The sequence below is a fragment of the Manis pentadactyla genome, chromosome 8 (genome assembly GCF_030020395.1).
Source record: "Manis pentadactyla isolate mManPen7 chromosome 8, mManPen7.hap1, whole genome shotgun sequence".
NCBI lineage: Eukaryota > Metazoa > Chordata > Mammalia > Pholidota > Manidae > Manis > Manis pentadactyla.
In genome coordinates this window covers 104,849,372-104,870,696 of record NC_080026.1, presented here as the reverse complement: position 1 = coordinate 104,870,696, position 21,325 = coordinate 104,849,372, and the positions used below count along the sequence as shown (strand labels likewise).

The 21,325-nt window shown below is 42.5% G+C and overlaps 1 protein-coding gene across 5 annotated transcripts in view; it reads left to right on the top strand.

The window, feature by feature from the left end:
• The window catches only part of MYOF (myoferlin), a 159,909-nt gene that overhangs the window by 95,140 nt on the left and 43,444 nt on the right, over positions 1 to 21,325 (top strand). For all 5 annotated transcript variants that reach the window (XR_005023687.2, XM_036880108.2, XM_036880107.2 and 2 more), the window contains 9 exons: positions 3,394 to 3,518; positions 5,224 to 5,330; positions 7,638 to 7,830; positions 8,968 to 9,123; positions 11,742 to 11,873; positions 14,480 to 14,643; positions 16,876 to 16,990; positions 18,467 to 18,572; positions 19,715 to 19,860. Coding sequence is in view for 4 of the 5 variants with exons in the window: in XM_036880108.2 (XP_036736003.2) it covers positions 3,394 to 3,518; positions 5,224 to 5,330; positions 7,638 to 7,830; positions 8,968 to 9,123; positions 11,742 to 11,873; positions 14,480 to 14,643; positions 16,876 to 16,990; positions 18,467 to 18,572; positions 19,715 to 19,860 (1,244 nt within the window). In the remaining variant the exon portion in view is untranslated. The remainder of the gene's footprint in view (positions 1 to 3,393; positions 3,519 to 5,223; positions 5,331 to 7,637; positions 7,831 to 8,967; positions 9,124 to 11,741; positions 11,874 to 14,479; positions 14,644 to 16,875; positions 16,991 to 18,466; positions 18,573 to 19,714; positions 19,861 to 21,325) is intronic.

The following is a 21,325-nucleotide window of genomic DNA, read 5'->3' as shown; positions in this document are numbered from 1 at the left end:
TTCTTTTTCAGGGTCTGGGGATCAAAATTGCTCTAAGTTCCTCAGAATGCATGCCAGAGGCATATCTGGCTTTAACCTTGAAGAGGATGCTCCCATCTGAAAGAGAGAGAGAAAGACAGGTGTCCAGCACCTGGTCAGCCTCTCTCTCTGTGAAGGCGTCCCCTCGCTTTGGAGCTTAGGTGATAGTGGTCAATCACCCCCTCTGCCAGGCCTACTGGATTTAACCACTCCTTGCTAGTGTGGCCTGCACCTTGCCTTGATTCTCCTCTTGCTTTCTTACTCAGCAAGAGTCACCTCGGAGCTCTGGATTTAGTGGGACCTTACTAGTGTGCTCCTACTTACGCCTTTTGGGAGTTTCCCTAGTTTTCTCTGCACGAGCTTTCCTTGAGAGCTCCCTGCCTATCAGATAAGTGCAGGGACTGTGTGACTTCTTGCTGCCAGGGCCCTGATCTAAGTTACAAGCCTGTCTTGCTTTCCCAGGGCTGCAGAAAAGGAAATTCCTAGCCCCAGGACGACTGCCTCTAAGGAAAGGAGATCAACAGAATAGAGCCATTTACATGTTGGTCTCAGGTTTCAGCTTGATTACTTTACAGACTTCATTTACATTACACAGGAGAAAGTGGCGCAGGCCTAAGAGGACTGCTTTGAATGGAGGGCAAGGGAACTTTTTGCTAAGGCCAGAAATAAAATTCAGGGGCTGCCACAGACATTTGGCCGGTGGGGTGGGCGGGGCCTATACTCTCAAACACCAGTTTCTGCCACTGCCTGGAAATTATATTACCAGTCACCCACTATAACAAATCTGATCACTGAAACAAGAGGTCGGGGGTCATCTGCGACTCCCACATAGGCAGCAGCCTAGCTAGAGGTTCACTCAGCGCCATAGGATCAATCAGCCAGAGCTGAGATCTCAGGACCACTATCTACTAGTCCGGTCTGCCCTCGGAGTCCGTGGGAATGATCAGGAAAATTTACAAGGACAGCAACCTAGCGGGTGGCTCCACTCTGTCTCACACCCCTCCCTCCTCAACATAAACAACACTACAATGATATTAATTTACGAAGTGGCTCCCCTCTGCCTCGCCTCCCTCCCCAACCCAAACAAACAAACAAACAAAAAACACTCCCTTGGTTTTCCCGCTCTGCCGAGCACAGGTTTCCAAGGTTCACTCCCAAAACTCCCTCCCCCTTGCCTGCTCACTTGCTGTGCACATAAGAATGTTACAAATAAAGAAGCAGAAAGGTATAAATTGCTCCCTTTTAACATTTGAAGGAGGAAAGTAGGAAATCGGCTCAGCCACTCCCCGACATTCCCATCCGTCCAGAGGCAGGGGATCAAGGAGCAGCAGACACCGGGAAACCTTTCACCCGAGACTTAAGACTGGTAGCCTGACGCTAATCATCTTTAAGTGGCTAACGGGTGCCCAGACACATTTTTATGAGATAAAAAGTGCAGCATTTAGTCAGGAATAAGAGCTAAGTGTAGGTCTCTTACCTTGTGTCGGTGAGCATCAGGTTCCATGAGATTGACGAAGTTACAAGGTGTTATTTGAGCCTGTCTCATTATATATTACTACAAAAGAAGCCAGAAAAAGACAAGGGACACAAAGCCAGCAAACATACAAATTCGAACTGAATTTTCTAACACCACCAGCCGGTCAGCCACACCACATCCACAGGCGCTGTCTCACTCACACAATGCTCAGGATCCTTACCTAGCCGTCCAAACGGCGTCCACTGCGGACGTCGTTCTGGTACCCTTTTGTCGGGGACGTCTCCCACGACTTTCAGTAAAGAAGCCTCCAGGGTTGTAACCCGCTCCTTTCCTTTTCATGAGAATTCTCAACTGGGACTGGGCAGAGACCTGTTTCAGTCTCTCCAGTCTAGGACCTGTTTCAGTCCTCCCCTCTTGGAGGTGGCCAAACCTCCTTCCGCGGCTTCTGAGCAAACCTCGGTATCGGGGGGTCGTCTGTCTTCCCGAGGAGGGGTCTAGCGATCCCAGACAAGCCCCCAAAATGTTAGGGTCTGGAGTCAACCACCTCTCAAAGAGACAGAAGACACTCACGATAATGCAAGTCACACAGCGAGGTTTATTTCCAGCTAGCTGGGGTCCAAGTGTCTGCCCGACGCAGCGGGCTTCAACAAGGACCCTGAGCGCTCAAAGATAAGGGTTTATATATCATTTTCAAAGCACTTAAAATCACAGTAATTTTCCACAGTTACATACTATTTTTAGCAAGAGCAAGATAAGACCACTCCCCAATTAGACAGAGTGGTGTTGCAAGATAGAGGCTAAGCAAGAGCATGATAAGCTGACCAAGGCCACAACCGCCCACAACCCAGTGTCTTTGATTAATTTGTTCTTCAAAACTTGTTTATCAAGCCTTACCCAGTCCCTCCTCCCTTGTAGTCCCGTACTCAAGAAATGGCTTTTTGTCCCTTAAGATGGCTATTCTCATGCTAACTCATTCTTACAGTCCTACCAGGCCCCAAATCACTCTTAGATTGAGTGGTTTAAGTGGTTGGGACTCTGGCTCAGGCTCTGGAAAATCAAGCTCCTAGTCTTCATTCTGTTACCAGCACTACAACCTTAGCCACGTCACTCAGTTCTCACCTTCAGTTTGTTCATCTCCTCCAGAGATGCTGTGAGGATTAAATAGCTGTATTTGAACAAAGATGGATGAGAAACAGTCTCTGCTTTTAATGAGCTTATATTCTAGTGTATAAAGCCAATCATAATAGAAGGCAGAGAATGCCCGAATAAAGGTATGAACAAATGGTTTGAGAGCATAGAGAAGGAAGAGAGAAATTTGAATAAAATGTTCTAATAGGATTGCCATAGTTTTTACCTAACTTTTTTACAAGCAATGTTAAAATACAGAATGTGCAAGGAAGTGTTAGCTAATAATTCTTAATCCCTATAAGGCTCCAAATACTAAACCCTATGGACTAAGGCTTTTAAAAAACAGAAAATTCTTTTTTCTTGCCCCACTTCCAACAAAAATATTTGTTTAGAATAGCAATTTTCAGGGACAAACACATACAATCTAATCTGTTTTCTCTGTATTTTCTGCTGTCTTCTCTGTATTTTCTGCTGTCATGTTTTATAATCCTTAGGGATGTTACAACACATAATCCCAAATCACTAAAAGATCCTAAAATTGCTGTGTTTTGTTTTCTAGGAAATTTTAGAGAGATTTTTCAAAACAGGCTGAATAAGAACTTTCTATCTATCACTCAGTTGCTTAATTGAATAAAATTAAAGAACCAGACCACCCAAACCATACCCCCAGGCATACAGATTAATCAGTAGCCCAGTTTGCACATCTTTTTAATGACATGTTGTTTTCTTTAAGTGTCCAGTGTTCACTGACCCTCGGTGTTCTCCTCCAGGGAACTACTATTATTACTTGCCTTGGGCCCACACAAAGCCAGTTGTTACCCTGACTTCATACTGGGAGGATATTAGTCATCGCCTGGATGCGGTGAACACTCTTCTAGTCATGGCAGAACGGCTGGTAAGTTTATTTTTCCTACAGGTCCTTTTCACCAGCAGAATGAATTATGTGTTAGGATGCAGGCTAGCCCACCATCACACAAGACCTCAGACAGAATATAGTGTAAGCACTGTAAAAACTATTTCTTTAATAACAGTTGAGATAGGCGACCTAAGGCCAGTGTGGAGGCTCCGTGGCATTGGGATCCCTTGTTGTTCTGCCACCACTAGGGAGTTGTGTCTGCAAGGGAGAGGCAGCCCACCACTACACCCCCCTCTAGTCCAGGGAAGGGGAAGAGAGAGCGATATGACAGCACAGGTCTCTCCCTGGAAGGGAAAGATGCAGAAGCTACACACTTGATCTCCTCTCATTCTCCATTGGCCAGAATCTAGTCGTACAACCACATCTTACTATAAGGAAACAGGGAAATGCGGCCTTATGCCTGGGGAGGCATGTGGCCAGATAAAACTTATCTTGTGGAAGAGACAAGATGGATAGTGAAGGGACAGCTCAGTTTCTGCCACAATTTGCATGTGAAGTATGGTGTGGAGAATGGTTCATTCCAATAAAGATATACAAGCCTTAGAGCTTTGCTGTTAAAGCAATAGAAACCTCCACTATGGGGCCTGCCCTCTTCCTCTCTTGCTGTAGACTAGGGAACTGTCCTTGTTTGGAAGTTGGGAGTTCCCTCTGGTGGAAACTGCAGAGACGTGGTATCTGTGCTCATCCATCTAGTTGACATTGATGTGACGAGAAACATGTTTGGGATACTCCTAATTAAGTCAGAGATACTAAGGTACATCTATCAAGTACATCTTTTTTCTAAGATCCAACCTCTGTCAGGACAGATGCTCGAAGTGACAGCAGTATGTTCTGGCTTAACTTGTACCTGCCCAGCCTGGGAATCACCATTTCTTGTAAAATACAGGATCTGGGTATTAGAGTGCCCACTGCTACTGAGATGCCATTGCTTCTAGGTCTTCTCAGCAGATAAACTTGTACATATATGCACACATACATACATTTATTTGTACATTTATTTTTAGATCTACTATACCAAAAGCATAAGTTTATAAGGATAACTCCAGTTCCACTGTAATATGACAGGGTTTCTTCTAGTCTTCCCTATTTCTATATTCACAGCAACTCCCTTTACAAATAGTCAGAAACCTGGCTTCCATTATCCTCAATATATTTACTCATTTGTCCAATCCTAAAATCCATCAGTAAACCACTGTAAAAAAAAAAAACTAATTAGAATTTGTTATGCTTATGGTTCTTTCTTTCCCTGAAACTAGGGTATATAGTCAAAATATATTGTGTTCAAAAGTTACTTGGATTAGTTCAGTATAGTTATGATACTCATCTGAAATATATTAGGTTCATTTGTTCCTGTTTTATATTCCCCTTTAGGATTCCTTCCCCCATCTTTATTGGTTTTATTTTATTTACTTTTTGAATACATAAAATATTTGCATGGTTTCAAAGGTCACAGCTATATGAAAAGTTTACTCTATTACTTAAATTATCAGTGTTGATTGCATGTTGAAGAAAAATAAATAGTGATAGTGCTCAGCTATGGTGAGCATTATTAAACATTAAAAAAAACTGGTTTTTCTGTTGTCTTTCTGTGTATTTTTTCTCAAAAATAAGAGTTAAATCTTTACTGGTTATAACAGCATACTATACAATTACCAGTCATTTTCTCTCTTTCTAAATTCTTCAGCAATCAAACATAGAGATCCTAAAATCCGGAATACAAGCTAAAATTCCTGCAAACCAGTTGGCGGAAATGTGGTTGAAGCTGATCGATGAAGTTATAGAAGACACAAGGTAAAGGGATGCCATTCCCATCTCAGAGTTCCCAGCCATACTCCCCTCCCTGAAATGGTAACCCCAGAAAGAGTCTCTAGAAAACTTTTCATTGTTTGCCCAAAAAATGAATTTGAGTCAGTCAAGCTTCTCACAAGGCTGTACTGCAAGGAGTCTCTGAATCCCCACCAGGAAAAGCCCCACTTTCGGATTGGCCCCAATTCTAACATAGCCTGGGGAGGCCTCGGGCCCCCTCCAGGAAACAGCCCCACTGTGGCCTTGGCCGGAGGAGGGAGCAGTTCTGGGCCTCTGCCTCCCGTCAGTCCTTGTTTGCCCAATACCCCAAGAAAGGTGACTCCTGGCTCCCACAGAGAATGGGTCAAGGAGTGGAGCACGATATTACCAGGACAACATTCCTGATTCATAAACACATCTTTAGAAGTAGGCTTTTTGCTTGCTCTTCTACTGTATGTCTAATGAACACTCTGGCCAAGCCTATTTTAGGTGAAACCCGTAGATTTGACTTGAGCCAGAGAAACTTTCATGACTTATAATGTGGGGAAACAGCTCAGATCTCTAGGCATTTGGAAATCAAAGGGGAAGATGACTCATTCCAAACTCATTTTAAATGTTGGCTAATAAAGCACTGGATAAGGAAGTTCCAAAGAAAGGCATTTTGAATACTTGGCCCAAGCTGCAAGAACCAGGACGTTTCCCCACTGGGCTGATGCCCTTAGTCTCCCTGTCTTCTTGTGCCTCCTAGTGGTGAAGCTGGGCAACTGAAATGCAGCTGATAAATTTCAGTTGTGGGTGCTCACCCAGGATGAAGGACTGGGGGCGCTCCTTTACATTCAGAGAATTTAAATCTGGGTCCTCAGAAGTCATCTTTTCCAGTCTTTATATGAGGGAAAACAGAAGCCCAAAGAGGTAAAATGACGTGTCTGGTGCACAAAGCTCCTTCTCCTCTATGTTCTACACAGTGAACATCTATTTACAGGAAGTCTCTCATGTGACTGTTGAGCCAGTGACAGAAGTATGTATCTTTGCCTTAAAGAATCATTCCAGGGACTTCACCCCAACAAGGCATTGCTAGAATTACTAATGTAACCAAACAGAAACATTTCCTAATACCTCTCATGTAGAAAATGTCTGTGAAATTTAAGGTTCGCTAAACAAAACACACAAACACCTATTTACACTGTTTCTTGAAGAATCAAATTGATGTGACTTGTTTTTGAAGAATCAAAGTGGAATCTTTTTAACTTCGTGTAACAGGAAATTCGTGTTCAAGGAAAGTCATGCTAGAATTTCCTTCATTTAGGAAACTGGGTGAATCAAACCAATGGAAATTCTAGGTGGACACAATATGAGTAGAACTTCCTGGAATTGGTGACACATTTACCCTGCAGCAGCTGCCGTGGTGAGAGGAAGCCCTGAAAGAAGAAAACTAATTCTGGCCACACCTCAGCTGTTCTAGATTTCTCAGTTTGTAGGGAGCCTGGCCTACACAGGTGGCTTTTAACCTTTTGGGAACTAATGGGCCCCTTTGAGTTTCTGGTGAGACAAGGGTAAGATGATGCTAACAACGGGATGATGATGGTGAGCAGCATTACTTAGGGTTTACTCTCCTGTAGGCATTGCTCTAAATGCTCTCCACATATTAACACATTTGCGTCTTACAACAACCCTAAAAGATAGGTATTATATCTCCACATCTGAAGATAGGAAAACAAGAGATTAACTGGTGAAATTACAGAGCAAGTAAATGACGGAGCCAGGATTCATATCCAGATTTGGCTCCGAAGCCCGTGTTCACCCTTACGTCACAATGCACGTCCACACAGACATACACTTTTTCTTTTTAAGTTCTGGGAATTCGTGGACCTCCTGAGGCCCACCCACAGACTGCCTCGGGGTACATGGTTCCTAAGTTAAGAACTTGTTGGCTGAATGATCTCTAATCTCCCTTCCACCTCCTTCATTTTGTGGGTCTGTACAATGATTGTAGGAAGCAAAAGAAGGGAAGAGGCCAGTTCCTCCCAGATGCTGCTGCTGTTTCACCTTCTTTCCAGTGACTCCATCAACCTTGTCAAACTCAAGGCTTGTTTTGTCAGTTTAGTCCCCCTGTGTTCCTCCTGCACTAGGAGAGTCTGTCTGGCAGATCTCGTCTGCCAATGCCAGACACACTCAACTTCAGCTTAAACCTGGTCGTGCTTGTGGAGTCAGGAAATTGGTGTAGTTTCCAAGATGCAAGCAAAACATAAATGAATTTGATAGTTCCAAAGCCTAAAAAGCTATTCTGAAAATTCTGTTATTTATTTTTTTTAGATACACATTGCCTCTCACAGAAGGAAAACCGAATGTCACAATTCTTGACACTCAGATCCGAAAGTTGCGATCCAGATCTCTCTCCCAGATACATGAGGCAGCTGTGAGAATGAGGTCGGAGGCCACAGAGGTGAAATCCACATTGGCAGAAATTGAGGACTGGCTTGATAAATTAATGCAACTGACTGAGGAGGTAGGACTTTTAAATTACATGAGCATCACTTGATAATGGAGGAGAGATTCTGTGGAATGGCACCAAGGATGGAGATGGTGGTAGGAAAATCTTGTACATTATTTTGGATATTAGGCAGATCGGAGGGATGATGAAATCAAGATGTTACTTGTCTGGGATGCTAATGGGTAATGGGGGTGGGCGTCATTGAAATCAGGGCCAGAGAAGAATTTGGGGTTGGTGGTCCTAGAAGGGTCTTCAAAGTAGATAATCATTATCATTATCATGTACAGTTGGGATATTTCGAGTAGGGCGATCAAGTAGCCAATCTGTGTAGTACAGATGATTAAAATGCCACCTTTGTTTGGGTTTGGGAAGACCTGGCTTTCAGTCCCGAATCTACTGTGTGTAACCTTGGGCAAAGCATTCAACATCTCTAAGCCTCAGTTTCCCCTGTGTGAATTGGAGGTAAACACAGTACTCACTTCACAGCATGGTTTCATGAAGATTAAAGAGGAGGGTGAGTGTAAAGGGCCTAGCACAGTGCCAGACACATAGTGAGTGCTGGATAAACGTTGGCTGTCATTAACCTCTGTGGATAGAACAAGGGAGCTGAAGACCCTGACTACGGACCTTGAGAGATTGGGGGGTGGGCAGTAATATATTTGTGGGTAGAAATACATTTGAAAAAAACACATGTGATTACAGGTAACTTTTATTCTCTACTTTATGCTTTGGTAGTTTCGAGCTTTTTTATAGTGAACTTATATCACTTTTATAATAAGAAAAAGGAAGCTTTTAAAAACTAACATTTCAGATTTGGCAAATACTGAATTGTGAGATGAACAAGCTCTTTGTTCTATAAGAGCTGGAACCTGTAACTCTTTGAGTGCTGTTGATGTTCATGGGCAAACTAAAAGGGGGTATTTCCTAAAATGCCTCCCAGGCCTGTGTACGTAAGGGCTTTTGTTAGGTGAAGCTCACCCTTTGCTTCTGCCTATTCCCTTTATCCAGCCGCTGCCTGCCTCCCAACCCTGCAGGCTCTCAGCATGTCCTAGAAGATGTGAGACTCCGGGATTTGGGACTGCAGTGTCTCCAGTCCCTCTGCATTTAGGCTAACTCTAGCTTTGCTTCCTTTGCATTCATCCACATGACCAGCCCCAGAACAGTATGCCTGACATTATCATCTGGATGATCCGGGCAGAGAAAAGACTGGCCTATGCACGCATTCCCGCTCATCAGGTTTTATATTCCACCAGCGGTGAGAATGCATCTGGAAAATACTGTGGGAAAACCCAAACCATTTTTCTGAAGGTATGGCTTCATCACCATGTAATGTGAATACTGAAATGAAAAACCCATATTCCCAAGGCTGCTTTATAATTTGCCAATCATTGAATGGCTAGGGTGATCATGATCCATTCTAACCCATTCTGGCCTTTTCCTCTAGGGTGGTGATTCCAGAGAGTGGTCTGAGGTTTGCTGGCATTCAGTCAAGGACACTTCCTTAGAGGTGGTTACAATACTAGGAACATGGAGATGTGAATGCATTGCTTTCTGGCATTAATTTTCCACGTCTAACGTCTCATGCAAAGAGATGTCTTTCTTCTCTTCCTTTGTAGTGGGTGCTTGGAAAGTAGAAAAAAAGGGAAGGTAGTATAGATATCCCATGGTATCTATGCCCGAACTGAATAGGCCCTCAAATTGAAAAATTTTGATAATTGCTGCTTTAGAGCAGGGGTCCTGAGTATTTTTAGTCATGGACTCCCATAAGAGCCCAATGAAAACTGTTGGTCTTCTCTTCCACGCAGCTCAGGAGCTTCACAGGACCCATAAGTCCAACTCCGGACCCTGGATTGAGAACTGTTCTATCTGTGCATATAGAGAACTAAGGGAGGGGCCTGGGGCTGAAAACAAAGGACTCAGAATAGTCCCTGCTGCGTGTTTTGAAGTCCCTCTCCCTGGCCTATCCCAACCCAGTTCTTTGGATTTGCGGAAGAAGAATAAAAATTGAGAAGTGAAAAAGTAGTCAGGGGAGAGTGTTCTTTTGAAAAGAAGGAGCGATCTGCTAACTTTTAATAAATGGACTCATTGCTCTTTAATCAAGAGGGTGAAAATAGAACGAGAATAATTATCTTCTTTCAAGTATCTCCTGGTGGAATAAATTTTACTTAAGATAGAACCACAATTATAATTGACCTCAGCAGTGGGTGAAAGCAAACTGATTAATAAATAAAACTTCACAGGGGGTAGGAGAGGAGGCAAAGTGCTGTTCTCTGTGTTAGGTTTTAGAACTCAGGGGATAAACAACAAAATGCTTTTAAGAGTATTTATTAATTTACAAAATGCTTTTAAATGTATTTATTAATTTTTGGTCATATTCATTACCCTGTTTAGGGAAACATTTAATTCAGTGGGCTTTTTGTTGGTCTTGGGACCCTGTTTTTAAGAGTATAACTCTTAAAGTATTGAAGACCCCAGAGAGCTGTTGTTTATGTGGTTTATATCTATCAATTTACTGCAATAGAAATTAAAACTCAGACATTTAAAAAATATTTATTAATTTATTATGAAATAAGAATAATAAACCCATAACATGTTAACCTAGATTATATATTTTCATAAAATACAACTGTATTATCTTTAAAAAATCAGAGAGCAGAATTATACTGTTTTATATTTTTACAAACCTCCTTAATGTCTGGCTTCACGGAAATATAATTCCATCTCACATATGCTTCTACATTTAATCTGACTGAATAAATTGTTTGGTTGAAGCATATGAAGCGAATCCAGCCACACATAGATACATAAGTGGAAAAGGGAAGAGTATTTTAATAACCTTTTCAGATAATTATGGATACTCATCTTTGATAGAACACCAGTCAAGTGGTAGCTTTTAAAAGGCTAATTGCAATATGGAATCTGAAACCATATCAGTGAACTTTTCATTCCCTAATACATTAAAAGCCATTGATTTATCTTGCACTTTGAATGGCTTTTTTACCCACACATGATTTTGTATCATTAAGCATTGATCATTTGGAAAAAATTGGTTCATTGAGTTACATAGATCTTCCTAATGTTAACACATTTCATTATACAATACTGAAAAAAATTCATCATTATCACTCATCAGAAAGGTCTTTATGTATTGGGAAGCTATCAAGCTCACCATGACAGATTCAAGTTTTCCAGAATTCTTATTTTCACTTGAAAGCTTGAATTTTATCTTTGGCAACAAAATATACAGTCACTTACTGTCCTTGAAGCGACATTTGTTTATGTTCAAGAAAACATCTACCCCAAACCCAATTCTGAATAACCATATTTGTCTGTCAGTTGCTATTTCAAGTAAAAAAAAATGGATCCTGTTCACTAGTTATGCACAACTCAAACAATTACACAAGAGCTTTTTCTTAATATACACAATAATACCCACCAGAAGTGCTTTGTGTATACTACCCATTTCATCAGACAAAAGATTAAAAGACATGTACTCAAGGACTGTGATTTAATAAGATCAGTAATTTTTACCGCTTTATCAAGGGAATTCATAAGTAAAACAAGCAACTGTTTTCTTCACTGAGAGTGGTGAAGAAGGCTTTTACTACCAGTTCAGTTTGGTGTCACTGCCTTGATTGCTGCTTTGGTGACTAGAGTTTTATCCTCCATTGTTTTTGTATCATCAGTGCAAATGTCAATATGGTGAAAAAGATGAGTAATATCTTAGTATTACTAGGAAAATAGTGCTGACCCCATAAAGCCCCTGAAAACATCTCCGGAACACACAGGGTGCTATGATCACATTTTGAGAACCATGGCTTTTAACTAAGCACACATAAAATTAGAGAGCAATGATTAGATGTTCAATCTGCATGTCACAGCCTGTGCTATGTCCGGTGTGACATATGTTATTGTGCGTCTCACAGTATCCACAGGAAAACAACAGTGGACCCAAGGTACCTGTGGAGTTGCGAGTGAACATCTGGCTGGGCTTAAGTGCTGCTGAGAAGAAGTTCAATAGCTTTGCAGAAGGAACATTCACCGTCTTTGCAGAAATGGTATGGTTAATGCCATGACTCTCCTTCTGTGCAGGGGTGGGGGGGGCACTTTCGCTTTGCATCCTTAGGGAAAACATTCATGTATCAAAAACAGCTAAAACCATCAGCACTACCTAAAATCCCACCGAGGCACTTTAACTCAAGGGGGTAAGGAAAGATTGACTTGAGGTTTTATTGTCAACCCTGGGACACAGCCAAGTAATTCACACTCAGCACCCCAGGAGTGAGGGCACCTGAGAGGGGCAGGTCGTGAGAAGCCTGCTTGGGGTCAGGAGTCTTAAGCCTAAGAAGAATCATTGCTCACTTAAAGAAAGCCTCAGGTGGGTTTGCCCAAGGGCAAGGAAAATGCTGCTTGAATACTGCAAAAAGAAGAGAGATCATTTCTAAAACGTTCACTGAGTTAAAAATCCACTTAGTTGATTAAAAGTCTCATTACAGTTAAACCAATGAAAAGGGTTCAGGATTGTGGTTCTGATCTGCTTGCTAGGAAAGAAAAACTATGGCCATCTTTTATTTTTATTTTTACTCATTTAACAGTACCTGGCACATAGTAGGTTCCTATAAATATTTATTGAATAAATAAATAAATACCAGTGGCAGAATTTATCCATCTACCCATCCAAGCCTTCAGGGAAGAGTGGCAGCTTTATGCCAGGCACAGAGGCAGGTACTGAAGAGGGTAAGGAAGCATACCCTGCCCTTGATGACCTCATGGTCTAGTGCAGTGATTGTAAAACTGTGTGTCTTGTTAAACATGCCAACAGCCAGCGCCACCCTGGGGATTATGATTTGGTAGCTGAGGTAGGGATCGGCTCCAGTAGCAATTCCAGTGTGGGTGGATGTGGGACATCGGTGGATCACTTTGAGAAATGGGGAAACACTCGGGCGACACACACAAAGTCCTTACAGTGCAGGCCTGGAAATGCTACTGGAGATAAACAGAGGGTGTGCTGAGGGCACAGGGAGGCCCTGAGTGGTGGCTGTTGATACCCAGTGAGCTGGGCAGTGTGGAACAAGGACATCAGGGCACAAGCGGGAGAGCCCAATTTCTGCATTCTTGCAGGGTTTCTTGGCATCCACCTGCCCTCCAGCTCCGTGACTGGAGCCAAGCCAGGAGAAGCTACACTGAGCAAGGATTGACCAGTCCAGGCTCCCTTTCACTCTTTCGCATTTCAAGATCCCTCCCTGCATAGAGGGAATTCTATTTTCAACTCATATAAAGAGGTGATCCACCATTTCAGTTTTCGTGTGATTCTAGTTTATCCAGATTCTGACATTCTGTGAGTACCAGGGGTGGCATGTAAATAACAACAACGAAAACCTCGATGGTTCTTGCCTTCCTGTGCTAATATCAGACCTCAGTTCTTTGCAAAATCTGCCTGATACCGATTTCTAGATGTTTCTGAGGTGCTTCACATGTGCCCACGGTCTTGCCCACAGCTGCTGGTTAAAGGTCACAGCCTCAAAGCCATGTGAGGCCCCCTCTCTATTGCTGTTGGTGTCTTCTTGCCACACAGGCTCCTTGCCAAGATTTTACTAGAGCCATGCTGGCTTCCAAGCAGGAGTGGCGGGAACGCCTTGCTCCTCCATTCTGTGTCCTTGTTGCTTGGAAACCGAAGAAGCTGTGCACACGGCCCAAAGTCTCACAGCCCCTTGTGACAACAGCTTCTTTAGCTGCTGCCTGAAGCTCATCTCCTCCCTGGGCTCAGAGCCAATATCTAAGAGACACTACTGTGTCCACTTGAACCTGATTTCCTCATCAGACCCCCACTCAAACTTCTTCCCTTCTTCGGCCCAAAACTCACCTCTTACTTGGGCAAATCCTCTTCTCAGAGCTCATCAGCAGGCAAATGGAAATTTCAGCTTGGATCCAGACAGGGACACTCACCACTGGCAAATCTCAACACTGTGATGGCTGATATAGCAAAGAGCAGACCATTGGAGATTAATAACTTCTAACTTAGAAGGGAATGCCCTCTGAGTTAGACTCTGCGTTGCCACTAAACCTGCTTCCAGAAAGGTCTTGGTTTGCCTGCCACATTCCAGAGGGCGTGAAGGCTCAGAATTTTTAGGCCCTATAATGGCTGGGTGCTAAAAGGCCTTTAGATTTCAGAGGTTCTTTGTAGAATGCCTGAGAAATGTGCCATCAATCATAATATTGTTTCTCTGGTGAAATCTGCCCTAAGTTCTAGGCAGTAGACTTAACAGGTGAACTTTTAGAAGCATGCATATTCATAAATTGAGGAGTTTTACAGGTATTTAAAAGATAGGTTCAGAGAACTATTTGGAGCCATCCAAATAATAATAGAAACAACTAGCATGGTATACCACTGTTTACAAAACATGTTACAATCATTCACATGTTTGAATATTCTTTAAGAATTGGTAGTAGTATCCCCAATTTATAGGTGGGAACACAGAGTCTTAGAAAGATGAATGATTTACCCAAAATTGTCTAATCAGTAGTAGCCCAAGTCCATGCCTTCTGAGTATAAAGCTTTTTAACTTTCTTACTTGTTTTGCTTAAGTCCTAGATGGACTTAAAAATTTTATGTGCTTTCTTTCTTGCTCTCTGATGGTGTGTTTCTTCAATTTTTTTTTAACAGTATGAAAATCAAGCTTTGATGTTTGGAAAATGGGGCACTTCTGGATTAGTGGGTCGTCATAAATTTTCTGATGTCACAGGAAAAATCAAACTCAAGAGGGAATTCTTTTTGCCTCCAAAAGGCTGGGAATGGGAAGGAGACTGGATCGTTGATCCTGAAAGAAGGTAAGGTTTCCATTTTCTGAGAAAAAATGGATGGCAATGAAGCCTTTCCCTAGAATTGCTAAATGAATCTACTCTATCATCATTCTTGATAGTATTTATGTAAAACCCACTGAGCATGCGTAAGTCCATAGAAACTCATAGAAACTTTAAGGATATCATCGGTGTCCCATAAGAAGACAAACAAATGTAAAAAGCACCAAGTACTAACATACATTGAAACTTATTTGGTGTAAATGTGCCAATCAGTGTGCTGAGCACCCGCATCATCTTATGGAATCTGGACTATATTCCAACTATCAGTTTCATGGATGCTGGCAGGAGACACAGGACTCCTTGGTCAGAGACAAAGGACTTTATTGCCCACAGCAAGAGCAGTACCAGTATCAGCGTTCATTATAGTTCTTGGAGCCCCAGTTCCCAAAGGGGACAAGAACACGGTCAGATGACATTCACACATGAAGTGGATTTTGTAACAGGAGAGGAACCCTGAGCTTAAGGAAACCAAGTCTTTCATAATAGGTAGCAAGGTGCTTGCCTTCTGCTTAGGAGAGAGATACTGTCTCTATCCTCCAAGGTTATTGCCCAGGAGAACATCTTGAAAAGACAGTCTAACAAGGTTATGGGGCCTTTGTGCAGAAATGCCAGAACTCATCGGGAATTGTCCCCCAACAAATAATAGCATTGTCTCTGCTTTACAGGTGAGGAAATTGAGACCTAGAGAGATTAATTAACTTGTCCAAGTTATATAGGTTGTAAGCACAAGTCTAGCCTGGGTGCCAAAACCAGGACTTAGCTATTATTAGGCTGGGATGTCTGTAAGAAACAGGAGAGGCTGTGCTTCAGGTGGGTGAATTGTATGGTATGTAAATTACATCTCAAAGCTGTTATTAAAAAAGAAAGGAAAAAAAGGAAACAGTAGAGGAGGCAAGCGTGTTTCCTCTGCAGTTGAGGGGGAACCAGAGCCTGGCTTCTGAGTATTTGCCGAAAGCATCGGAACCAGACCTCTCTCTTCGCTCCATTCCAGGACAGTGGACTTGAGCTTGGAGGAAACAAGTCTGTGAAGTCGAATTTTAAGGCTTCAAACTAGAGTTTGCTCTCTCTGTCCACATTTGTTTCCTGCAATCACATAGGCATCGGGGAAGGAGGAAAATGAGTGCCTGGGTCTGGTCTGTTAAGACCCAGTGTTTGCCCATGATTGCTCCGAGCCCATGAGAGTTTGCTTTGGATGGAGTTGGGCTTGCCAATGAGAAGGGAAATGGGGTTTGAGTTGGACAGAAGGAAGGAAGGTTAGTTAGGACAGGGAAAGGCAGGGGGCATTGTGATTGGAAAAGCAGAAAGTTAGAGCATGTCAAGGCTGGAGGGGACCCCAGAGGTGGCTGCCAGGTCTTCTCTGGGGCCCAGAGAAGTGACAGACAAACCAAATTTATACAAATGGTGGCACTATTTGCTTTCTGACTCCTTTCCAGTGCTTGATCCTAGGGGAGGATACAGCAGGGAAAAGATGTAGAGACAGTAAAGGGGAAGGAACCCTCATTGGAGAGGTTGCCTGGCAGAAGACTTCAGTCAAAGTTGGACAGTCTGGGCTTTCCTCTGTGGCTTGTCAAAAGTAATTCCAAATCTGAGAGAAAAATTGGCATGGCAGAGAGTCAGTATGGATATCCAAGTGTCCAAATGGAGTTTGGAGTCTTAAATGACCTGGTTTGGCTGCCTACCTAGGAACTATCCAGAAAATTAACTCCTCCCTTCAGTCTCTGTTACATAAACCAAGGGAACCACAAGTAAACATTTCCTCACTTGATCTCATGAGACTGTCTCCCCTCCATTTCTAAACATAGGGGGAAGGAGGAGAGACAACTCTGTTCTTTTGAACTGTTAGCCAAGAGTTTTGCTGGGAAAAAGCTGAACGACCCTGAACTGAAACAGAAATACGGAACCCGAGGTCTCTCTAATAATGTGCCCCTGCACGGTTTCCCCAGTCCCCACTCTGATGACTGGGGAGCAACCGTGCTAATTTGAGGCGTTCTCTGTAATTCAAGCTCATTGTTCCAGCAGCGCCTTCTTCAGAGCAAGTCAAAAGCTGTTAGTACCAAGGGGAGTTTGGAGTGGAGACCCCACAGGGGTAGAGCCGGGAGGGAACTGGTGCCAGCCCTGGGGTGTGTATGTCCCCCACTCTGGGCGGCAGCTGGGGCCCTGTTACCCTCTCTCCTTTGGTAACGCGAGCCTTGCCCGCAGCTTGCTGACCGAGGCGGACGCAGGTCACACAGAGTTCACGGATGAAGTGTATCAGAACGAGAGTCGCTACCCCGGGGGCGAGTGGAAGTCAGCCGAGGACACCTACACGGACGCGGTGAGCTGCCTCAAGATGAAGCGTCACGCCTTACCAGTTTGGAGCCGTGATCCGTGACTCCACTGACCACAAGGCCCGGCCTCCCCTTCTCTTCTGCTCCATCTCCTGTTCTAAACAGCCTTCCATTTATAACTTAAGGCACATCAATGCAGCTGTAATTATTTTCTGTAGGAAAGACATTGGGCCTGTTTAACTAGATGTTAGAACATGGTCAACTCTGAGTTGTGTGATTTTTTTCATGTAAATATTTATTTACTATTCAACTGGTTTTAAAATCATAACAAATTGAATGCTTATATTTCTAAAATACTCAAACGGCGCAAAAGGAAATGAAAAGTAATTCTGCTCCCTGACTTATGCTCCACCCCACCCCCTGCAATGATAACTATTGATGGCACTTTTCTGTTCATATTCAAATATGTGACTTCTTTTTTGCCCTACCTAAGTAGAATTGTGTTGTATGCACAATTCAGCAACTTATTTTTTCACGTAACAATGTATCATGGATGTCTTTTGATACCAATACTTCTAGATCTGTAAACTTTAAAAAAAAAAAGCCTGCCCAGCATTTTATTATATGCACCCACTATAATTTATTTACATAATCCTCGCCTTGTAGGCATTTAAGTTTTTCCCAGTCTTTGGTTTTTATAAGCTATGTGACAGTGAACATCCTTAATAGTTCCGTTTTTACTCACTTGTGGAGGTTTATCTATAGGAGAGATCCCTGGAACGGCTTGGCCAAGGTTTCAGTTCATATAAATTTTGATAAGTATTGCCAAATGGCTTTCAAATAGGTTGAATACATTTATATTTCGAACCACAGCGTATTAGAGGGCTGTCTTCCCAAACACTCATCATCCCACTTCAATAGCTTTGTTAAATCCTGAATAAATGGTATCCCGTTGTTATTTCAATCTTCACACTCTTAATTTAAACTGAAGCTGAGTTTTCCTTCATGTTTATGGACCACCTTTATTTCCTGTACTGTGAACTTTTTTTGATGACTGTTTTAATGCAGAATGTGTCAACAATATTTAACACAAACTTTGCTCAGTCTTACATGAGCATCTAGAACTTGCAGTAACATTTCCCTGTACTTGGAAACGTGTTTTTCACACTTTAGCCATCTCTGATGGCTTCTTCGCAATACAACTCCTCATAAAAAGAGTTGCACCATTTCATAATACTAAGTTAAACCATATGAAATTGCTGATATTTATCCATTTTTGACCTATAAAAACCATTTCCCCTTTCAACCTAACATACTCCATAATAGCATAAAATAGAATATATTCTAAAAACTAATTTTTGCAACTATACCTAAATACAGATTGGAGATTTTTTTCTAAGTCAGGTTGACCTCTAAGATGGTATCCAAGTTAGTGTGTGAATACTATCATTAAGAGTGAGTCCCACCCTGCAGCTTATTTGACACTATGGCTTACTTCTCTTCTGCTTTTTTTTTTTTTTAAGAATGGTGATAAAGCAGCATCACCCAGCGAGCTCACTTGCCCTCCAGGTTGGGAATGGGAAGATGATGCATGGGTATATGACATAAATCGTGCAGTGGATGAGAGAGGTAACATTCTAGATCTCTTAACCCACAGGGTCTCTGCAGCAAGGCCTTGGGTAACCAGAGAGAATCTCCTTGGGAGGAAGGAGCCTTACCCCTGCTGGTCTAGGACAACCAGGTCATGTGGTGTTACCTATGACTATTCAGATACAAGATCTGAAGGACAGTCAAGTGCAGGATGGGGGCTGTTGAGAGTGAAAAATGCTTGATAACAAGGGACTTTGAGATGCCAGGGATCAGGATGAGAATTTGGGAGGAGAATGGAGCTTAGATTTCTTCTATTCTAATCACACTCATAACTTCCCTGGGAACATCATCCTCAGGGCCCCCTTGGCTTAGAAACTGTAAAATGCCTTAGAAGTCATCCTATTCAGCAATAGCGCAGATTATTGACATAGCTTCTATTAATGGTGTTTATCCTTTTCTATGAACAGTAATCTAAAGTTCAGTGAACAGTAATGTTCAGAATTCTCAAAAGAGAAAATTTGATTTTGTTTTCTTATAAGAGGAAGTAGTACATGGTAAGAATGAGCATTGATGCATAAGATTTCAGTGAGGTTATAAATTCCTTGCTGATCTTGATGTCCACACTGGGCCTTGTAGTAATAATTAGCATTGATGGAGCATGAATCATGGGCTAAGCATAGTCTTAGTGATATGCATGCATTACTTTGATTACTTCTTTTTAAAAAGGTACGGTTACCTTTATGCTGGGGAAAGTGGGCTATAGGCAGGTATACTAATTTGCAAGAATCTCTTTTAGTGAACAGCCAGCAAATGGTGGTGATGGGATTTAAACCCAGGCTGGGTGACTATACAGGCCACACCACACCCTTCACCACTGTCCTCATTTGCCTCTTATACTGTGTTTTATTCTTAGATGCATTTAATTACCATGAATGACTGGAGGTATAAAAATAGAGGAGGACCCCATGGCCCCAAAGGAAGCTTTCTGAAGAGGAATCCAGGGGATACAGCTGTATTCAGCTTGGCTGAATTGCAGCAAAGTGGAAAGAGTAGTGGCATTCAGTCATGACAGGAGAGAATGTTTGGGGGCAGACAGAGTGACTGAATGTTTCCTAAAAGTTTATTTTGGCCATCTGGCAAGTGCATCTCTTGTGGATAACCGTTTGCAAACTCTGTTTCAGGCTGGGAGTATGGGATTACCATTCCTCCTGATAATAAGCCCAAATCCTGGGTTGCTGCAGAGAAAATGTATCACACGCATAGAAGGCGAAGGCTGGTCCGAAAACGCAAGAAAGACTTAACACAAACCGCTGCAAGTACTGCAAGGGTAAGAGGAGCAATGGGAGTGAGCTAGGCTGGGGGCTCTGCCCTCTGGACCACACAGAATTCCAGAGGACTCGGCTATTTCTACACAAACCATTTGCCAGTCAAGGGCCAATGCCCTGCTCAAGGGTTCTCAAAATGTGCCCCCCACAAATCCGGGCAGGAATAGCAGCCCCCTCGGAGTCAGAAGCGCCCCAGACCTACTAACTCAGGAGCTCTGCGGGTGGCCCAGCACTTGGTGTTCCAGCAAGCCCTCCAGGTGATTGTGCAGCCCCTATACTGTGAGAACCACTGTGGAGGCAGGAACAGAAACAAACTATTCTGACAGCATGCTGTAGGGACAGCAGTAATGCAGGACTTGGACTCTGATGTACAGGGATTCAAATCCCAGCTTCATTTCCTTTCTCATCTGTAAAATGCAAATAATACCAAGTTTTTAATTAGGGCACTTATTTAAGGCTTACATGGGCTGATAATAATAAGTTAACTGGAACAATAATACTCATAAGAATGAGTGACATGTTTTGTGTGCCTTCTATAATGTTAGGTACTGAATATGCGTTATCTACAGTCCACAAGGTCTGCACTTCATCCTCGTTTTCCAGATAACCTTACAGAGGTTAAATAGACTTGCTCTAAGCCACGTGTCTAGTAAGTGATAGAGCTTGTGTAAACCCACGCTAAGCTAATCCCAGACCGGATCTCCTTCCATTCCGCAAGGTGCCTGACTTGTAGTAGGTGCGGTGCAGTGCAGTTAGTTTTCATTAGATAGTGAACTTCTTGGGCACAAAGATGGAACCGAGTCATCTTTGTGACCTTCTTGCAAGGTCAGGAAGTTATTCCTAATAAATAATGGAGTAGAACAAATGAGCTGATCAATGTTTGTTTGTTATTCAGTTATCCCTGTTCTGATGGGGTAAGAAGTTTCTAGAGGCACTTTCTCCTTCCGTGTGAGAGTACCAATACGAAGTGGAAAGAACACTGAGCCACCAGTCAGAAGAATGGAAAGCTGGCTCAGTTCCACCAAAGAGCATTTTAGAGACGTCGATTATATTCCCTGACCTGTCTCACTCCTGAATACATGAAATATTTCAGTGCCGCTATCAACACTACAGGTCAATTAACAAGATTATGCTTGACCTGGATTTTATGTTTACTCGAAGTTGAAAAAATAGCCCCTAGAATGATAATAACCTACAAGGAACTCTTACTGCTGAGATCATAAGTATTATTCAGTATTATTTTACATTTATTAAACCTAGTCATACTTTTAAGATATTTGCATAGCATTTCCACCACTAAAAAGACAAGGATCCTGTCCGTCTTGTTCTTCAGCGCTTTCTCAGCTCCTAACACAGTCCTTGCCACATAGGAGGCCCTTGTATTTGTTGAATGAATTGAATGAAACATGAACAACTAAGATCATTTATATATAAATAGTTTTTTAAATAAAATTGATTCTGCTTAAT